Source organism: Ailuropoda melanoleuca, chromosome 16 (genome assembly GCF_002007445.2).
Source record: "Ailuropoda melanoleuca isolate Jingjing chromosome 16, ASM200744v2, whole genome shotgun sequence".
In the NCBI taxonomy this organism is placed as follows: Eukaryota; Metazoa; Chordata; class Mammalia; order Carnivora; family Ursidae; genus Ailuropoda; species Ailuropoda melanoleuca.
The window spans coordinates 40003224-40010595 of record NC_048233.1 but is presented as its reverse complement, the minus strand read 5'-3'; the positions used below and the strand labels follow the sequence as shown (position 1 = coordinate 40010595).

The following is a 7372-nucleotide window of genomic DNA, read 5'->3' as shown; positions in this document are numbered from 1 at the left end:
ATATAAGACTGATGAATCACTGACCTCTACCTCTGAAACTAATAATACATTATATGGTAATTAATTGAATTAAATTAAAAAAAAAAGTTCAGGCTTTACCTCCATTGATTGGCTGCCTTTGTTCTCCAAACCCCACCTCAGAGGCCAGGCGGTCCTAGTGGTCACGCCTGGGTTGAGGTAANAGTGGTCATGCCTGGGTTGAGGTGGGGACAACTGCAGCTCCAGCTACTGGGGAGATGCAAAGACAGCTCCCTGCCCTCGGTCTCCTTCCCATGGGGCAGGGCCCAGGGATCTCACCTGGCCTCACAGAGCTCCCGCCGCCCGCAGGACAAGGCAGGACCTTGGGCTCCACACATCCTCCGTCCAAGCCCTTCCTCTTTGGGTCCTGATGAGTGTTGTGCCCTCTACCTGGGACACGTGTCACCAGCACTTTCTCGTGGCTAACTCTTCCTCAAACTCCAGACTGGGGGCTCACCAGCCTTTCTAACGGAGGCCTGCAGGAAGACACACACTTGATGCCCTAACCCACAGACATGACCTCACTGGGTAGACGGATAATACGGGTGTAGATATGGCTATATATAACTAAAACTTACATTTCCCAAACCATATTTCCTCACTCTGAGGCTTTAAACTCCTATTTCACTAAAAAAGCAATTTAGGTCACACCTACTAAATTGATTTCATGACCCACTAATGGGTTGCCGCTCAGAGTTTAAAAAATAATGCTTTTGATCCTGGCTCAAAAATCTTTCTCTCATTGGGGAAGACTTCCCGTCTCCCCAGTAACACGTACTCCTAGGACCACCCACCCGGTGGTGTGCCTTGCCCTTTCGTGCTTGGAGGCTTGTAATGAGCTGTCTGCCCCTCCCCTGGAGTGTGAACTCCCAGACTGCAGGGACCCAATCTGGGTTTGCTCTTCGTTGCACCCCCGGGGCCTAGCACGAGGCCTGGCATGTTATTATACGTACTTGATAAATGCTCATCACGTGAATAAATGAGCAAACCCGTCAGCTCTTGTCCCTCCAAGCACCCCCTTCCCACGCACCCTGTCCCGGTACCCTCTATGTTGCAGCCACATGGCATTCTTCAGGGACCTGATTTAGGGGAGAATTCAGAGCTTGGGTGAAAAGGGGGAGTGTGCATTTATGCTCTGATGGGGTAAGGAAGGGTCAGGAGCAAGTTTGTCCTTATTTGAAAAGGATCAAGTGTGAGTAAGGGGCTGGGGGCAGTGAGACCTTTGAATAACCCTGCCTTGTGAAGTAGGGAGTTCCCAGTCTCTTGGGGGAGTTCCACAAAAGCCGAACAAACACCGGGGAAGCTGGGGCAGCAGGATTTCTGCATGAGAGGGAGGGTTGGACGAACTGCTTAATGGGGACCAACACAGCTAGCTGTGCAGCCTGGAGAAGACCAGGCAGCTGGCCAGTGAAGCCTCCTTCCAGAGGGGCAGCTGGGAGCCATTGCAGGTGCTAGCAGCAGGGAGAGCAGCGGGGGGTGGGGGCTGCAGGAGGGCCTACTGCTCCTCCCTTGACTGAACTCCTCCTAGTCCCTGGCTTTGTTCCCTATGACATCTGGGGGAGGTGGCCAGGCTGGAGGCCCCAAAGAGCCAAGGGCGACTTTCGTTTTTTTGTTTTTTTCTTTTTACGATTTTATTTACTTATTTGAGAGAGAGTAAGAGCAGGGCAGGGAGGAACAGAGGGTGAGGGAGAAGCAGACTCCCTGCTGAATAGGGAGCCCAATGTGGGGCTCGATCCCAGGACCCTGGGATCATGACCTGAGCCGAAGGCAGACGCTTAACTGACCGAGCCACCCGGGTGCCCCCCAAAGGTGCCTGGGTGGCCCCATGGCTCCCTGGGTTTCCACCCACCCTGGGGGGCTCCTCCCACAGGACTTGACGGCAGAGTGGGAAAGTATTTGCCAGCTGGCCAGGAGAGCTGGTGTCTCTGCCCTACAGGGAGAGAGAGGGGCTGCAAATGTCAGGGCATGCCGGGGTCATTACCAGGGAAGGGGTGGTAACGAGCTGGAAGGGTGATGGTCACCTTGCTAGCAAAGGTCACCCAAACCTGTTTAACTCCCCGCTCAGAGCAGCTGTCGCGAAACCCTCTGACTCCCCAGTGCCCGCCTCCAGTGAGGGCTCTGTGGGCTCCAGGGACTAGGTAACTTGCAGGACCCGGTTCAGACTCTGCGCCGGGTCCCTCTCCTGCCCACCTTCCTCCCGCCCTGGCGCCACACCCCTTTGTATCCTTCCCAGGCCTCAGCCTCTGTGGGCCTCACGCCTCTCCTTGAGACCTGCCCTGCGTGTGCATTGTGCGAAGTGCTGGGCTCACACTCCTCTCAACCGACCATCTCAACTATGTGGGGAAGAGGGTACCAGCCCCGTTTTAAGGATTAGGGTAAGGGAGGCTCAAGGCCGTTAAGCTGACTCCTGCCTCCTCTGCCCCTACTCCATAGTCCCCTGCCTCACCTCCGTGATAGCACAGATCAGGCTGTCCTGGCTGAGTTGCTAAGCTCTGAGGGCAGGAACTGTATCAAATTCACCTTTGTAGTTGCAATGCTTAGCACGTGATCGGCATAGAGTAGACGCTCAAAAGAATGTTTGTGGAATGAACTTTTACCCAAGGTCAAAATAGCTAGGAAGTAGCTAAGTCATAACTCAAACTCAGATCTTCCTGAATCCCAACCCAGCCCCACACCCTTCACCCTCCTCCAGGAAGCCTTCCTTGATTTAATCAAGGTAGCCTCCTCCACCCCACTCCCCAGAATCCTGGATGTTTGGTGTGTTCTTATGCCCCTTCTCCCCCACAGTCTCTGAAGGCAGGGTCCTGGGACGGCATCCCAGCCTGGTTCTGATTCCCCCCAGCTCTGCCCCCAGAACTTAAGAGGAGCTCTGTAAATGTGGGGTGCCCAGGCCTGGGTGGGGGGCCCCGGGTAGGAAGACCTCGGCCGAAACAACTGTGTTTCCTGCCTGTGGCTTCAGCCACCTCCTCGTGACCCCTGTTTATCCAACCAGATTTCCGCCTGGTCCTGGGCCTGCCAGCTTCTCACGAGAGCCAGCCCGGGCTTTGGTATTCTCCGGGGCTGGGTCCAGGTGGGGCATCTAATCCTCCGCTCATTTTGCTGCAATTCAATATTCGCCTCCAATTTTCACGCTCTGCTGCCATCCTACCCTCCTCCCTCCGGCCTCTGCTGGGGGAGGGGAGAGCTGAGGATTCCCTGCAGCACCTCTGAGGGCCCCCTGGAAGTCCCTTGGGCTGACCGCGCCCCCAGGCATGCTTGAGCTGAGAGCTGAACGTTGACCTTGGGAGGGAGGGATGGCTGTCCCCACCAAGGGAGCAAGGCCTGGGTGTCCAGCGGCCTGGGGGTGGATCCCGGTTCCCCCTCTGAGGCTGCCCGGCTACGGAGCCAAGGCCGCACAGGCTCTCCCAGCGTCCAGGTAAACAAATGTCAAGTGCCGGCACGTGGTGTGTGTTCACTTCCCCGGGGACTGAGGGCTCATGGCTCTGGGAAGTCCTTTCCTTATCTAACCACCCACCTTCCAGCTGCAATGTTGGCCCATTCTCTCTGGCTCTAGCTGACAAATGTCCGTTTTCTTGGGATTTTAGGGCACTTGAAACAGGTCATTGTGTTTTTTCATTCATGCGACAGTTATTGAGCACCAGCTGTGTGCCAACCCCTGCTTTAGGCTTGAGGTACTTCAGGGAACAAAACTTACAAAGATCCCCCGCCTGGCAGGGCGGGCTCTATGGGCGGGTTTCTCAGTCTGAGGGGAGGTTTAGTCTCTGGCCTTTCCCAGCCTGTTCTCCTCCATTTTTTTTTTTTAAGAGTTTATTTATTTATTTGAGAGAGAGAGAGAATGAGTGGGGAGAGGGACAAGCAGACTCCCTGCTAAGCAGAGAGCCCAATGCAGGGCTTGATCCCAGGACCCTGAGACCATGACCTGAGCCCAAGTCAGACGCTTAACGGAATGAGCCACCCAGGAGCCCCTCTGCTCCACATTAAACAACGCAAATGACAGGAGATGAAAAGAAACTGAAAATATTGGAAAATCACAGTGTCTCCTCTCAGATGTCACCTTTGCCCCCGTCTTACCGTCACAGCTTGAATTTCAGTCATGTCACACGGGTGCAATGATCAGTGTGTGCTGTTCCTGCAAAAGTTCAACAGAGTTCCCACATGACCCTGCAAGTCCACTCCTAGGTGTTCATCCAAAAGAGATGAAACAGGCGTCCGAACAAGAACTTGTGCGCGCCATGTCCATAGTGACTCCATTCATGACAGACCAAAGGTGGGGACCACCCAGATGGCCATCCACAGATGCGTGGAGAAGCAAAATGCAGTCTGTTTACACAATGGACTAGGGTTCAGCCACAAAAAGGAGCAAAGTACTGATACGTGCTATGACGTGGATGAACGTTTTTAGATTGTTGCTGAAGGAAAGAAGCCAGACACAAAAGGCCACAAACTGGTGAGTCCACTGATCTGAAATGTCCTAAAGAGGCAAGTCGATAGAGACATACAGCAGAGAAGTGATTGCCAGGGGCTGGGGGAGGAGGGGAAGGGGGAGTGACTGCTTGGTGAGTATAGGGTTTCTTGTGGGGTTAATGAAATTTTCTGAAACAGGAGAGCGGTGACGGTTGCACAATCCTGTGAATTTACCCAACGCTACTGAGTTGCACACGTTGAGATGGTTGAAATGGTGAATTTTGTGTTTTGTTATTTTACAGTTAAAAAACAAAAGGGCGTGCTGTGTGGGACTTCTTGTCCCATGTATTGCCTCTCCTTCCCCGCCCCCCACCCCCAGTGCCTTTGCACATGCTGGTCCTGGGATGCTCATCCCTCCTGTCTTCTTTTAGTTCATCCTTCAGGTCTCAGTGTAACTGTGACTTCCTCAGAGGGGATCAAGCCTCCTATTACCTGCTCGACCACCATGGGCCATCCTGGTGGAGCACATGTCTTGGTCATAATTATGACGTTTATATGATGAATGTCTCCCCCACTTAACTGTAAGCTTCTGGAGAGAAAGGGGAACCTATGTGTGGTTGGCTTTCTGATGTATCCCTAGGGCTTAGCTCAGTCCTGGCACATCGTAGCATCTCAATAAATATTTATCGAGTGCATACTCGATAAGGGAATTCTAATCGAGTCATTCCCCCAAGCAGCCCCAGCTCAGATGTCTTCCCCATTACTGCCACTGCCACCATTGAGCCTTCAAGGCCACCACAACTCATGCAATCACCACGGACAGTCAGGATGAGGCCAGCAGAAACCAGACATGGCAACGAGGAGGAACAGCCAAACTCCCAGGCAGTTTAGGAGGTAAGACAGGGTTGGTCAATAAGGGTGGAGTTCAGGTCAATCACTGGTATTAGAATGAGAGAAGTCGGATGGCAAGTGGGGCATCTGTCTGAGTTGGACCTGTGAACGCAAGTCAGTCGGTGCTGACCAGGATGGGCTTTCCAGGAAATGGTTGTTGAATGACTGCATGATAGAATAAACCAAGAACTTGCAGGGTAAGTGCTGGGCACATAACAGAGCATAAAGATGGGTTCTGGGCATGTTAGAGAGGAGCCTCCAGGGGCCTTGGTGGGTGGTGAGGTGTGGGGTCGAGGGAGGGATGAGGACAGAGTGACTCGAGGTGTGTAGTTGGGCCCTGCTGCCCTTTACCAAGATGGGGAGCCCTGGAGGGGGGCAGGTTGGGAGAGAAATGATGAGATGGGTTCGGATGTTGAGGTGCTTCTGGGATGGCTCGAAGAAGGTTCTGGGGGAGTTGCAGAAGCCAAAAGCAGTGGGTAGGAGCGAATGGGAGGGGAGCCAGGAGGGGAAGACAGAGGGGGTTTCAGGGCTCATGGGAGGAGCTGGGGAAGAAGGCGCAGTTGGAGAGAGGGATGAGGGAGGGCATAACAAGTGCTCCATGCCCAAGGAGGAGGGGGGAGCTGGGATCCAGACCCCAGGCTGGGCCTTGTCAGGAGGAGGGAAATGTGGGTTTCAGAAGACAGAAAGGCAGGCTATGGGTGGGATGTTGAACGTGAAGTTGTGCGGCAAGCACTTGAGGCATTGCCATCTTAGACTTCTGCTTTGGGAGCGAGGAGGCAGGTCAGCTGCTCGGAGGGGCTGGGAAAGGTGGCGGCCAGAGGGCACTGGAGACGCTTTGAAAGAGTTGCAGTGCAGCGCGGAGAGAGGACCAGTGGGGAGCCGTGGAAAGGGCCTATTTGGGGTAAGAGGCCGGGATCTCCATGGGGGCTTGCTGCTCTCCAGCTGGAAGGGGCAGCCCAAGGCACAGAGGTCAGGAGGGCAGCCGGCTCATCAGCCCCGCGGGTGCCAGGTGGGGGCAATGGGCAGCCGGGCAGGGACTGGGGAGGGTGTGAAGGCCCGAGGGTCTCGGGGCGAGAGGAGGAGGTGGAGGCTGGGCAAGTGGAGGTCTAGGCGAGCAGGACAATGGGACAGGAGGCAGGAACGAGGGCGCGAGAATCAAGAGCATAGAGGCACATGGCCAGTGAAGCAGGTGTTTAATCTAAACTTGGAGAAGTGCGTGCGTTTAAGGAAGGACAAGCTCCAGGCTGTGGCTATGGGAGGGACTGACCGAGGTGGAGCTGGGGAGGCCTTTGGGTTTGAGAAGGTTAGTGAACAGGGCAGAGGTGGACCTTCCCCACACAGGAGGAGAGATGGGCTTCCAGCAGGTGGAGAGGAGGGTTAAGGACACAGCAGAGGACGCAGGGAGACTGGGGAGGGAGAGAGGGAAGAGAAGCACAGAGAGGAAAAAGCAGGGAAAAGCTGGATGGCCGCGTGGACGCAGCTCGAATGGTGAAGACTGGATACAAGACTTACAGAACAACCTCTTCTGGGGGTCCCTGCTGTATGGGGGAAGCAGGCCTCTCAGGAGGGGTCAGCCACAGCTGGAGTTGTGTTTCTGAGGAACTCAGCCCCTCTTCTCTGGCCCCATGGACACTCTTTTCATTCAGGCCCTCAGTATCTTTTGCTCTGACCCCCCAAACAGCCAATGTATCTACCTCCTGACCCCACAGACTTCTCTTTCTAGGCCCATCTATTACCAAGAGCAACCTTGGCCCTGTAGTCTCCCTCAGAACGTTTCCCTGCCTGCACCCCCCACCCCCTACAGGATGAACTCCACCCCTTGCCCCCCCCACTCCCCCCAAGCCTCTCACACCGCACAGGCAGAGCTTGGGACTACCTTACTTCCCTGAACAGTCTCCGTTCTGGCCTCCAGGCTGTGCACAGTAGCTTCCTCCTGAAAGGCCTTCTCCACCCTCCCAGCTGGCTCCCGTGCCCATCCTTTTCTTCCCCCAAGAAGCCTTCCCTAGTGATCCAAGATGGCCCCTCCTAGGTGTTCCTAGAGTGTTCTGGGCTTTCCTTA

At 54.8% G+C, this 7372-nt stretch overlaps 1 protein-coding gene across 2 annotated transcripts; it reads left to right on the top strand.

Moving 5' to 3' along the window:
• Positions 1–4231: 4231 nt before the first annotated feature.
• LOC117796569 lies at positions 4232–7086 on the top strand. 2 transcript variants are annotated; one of them, XM_034644582.1, is made up of 2 exons: positions 4232–4465; positions 5160–7086. In XM_034644582.1, the coding sequence occupies exon 2, from the start codon at positions 5669–5671 to the stop codon at positions 6692–6694; it is 1026 nt and encodes a 341-aa protein (XP_034500473.1). In that variant the 5' UTR covers positions 4232–4465; positions 5160–5668; the 3' UTR covers positions 6695–7086. The 2 variants fall into 2 exon arrangements, with proteins under 2 accessions (XP_034500473.1, XP_034500474.1); XM_034644583.1 differs by having other exon boundaries at positions 5157–7086.
• Positions 7087–7372: the final 286 nt, after the last annotated feature.

Excerpts from the sequence above, each read along its gene's own strand:
- LOC117796569 (XM_034644582.1), top strand. The coding sequence starts at position 5,669 with ATGGGGAGCCCTGGAGGGGGGCAGGTTGGGAGAGAAATGATGAGATGG.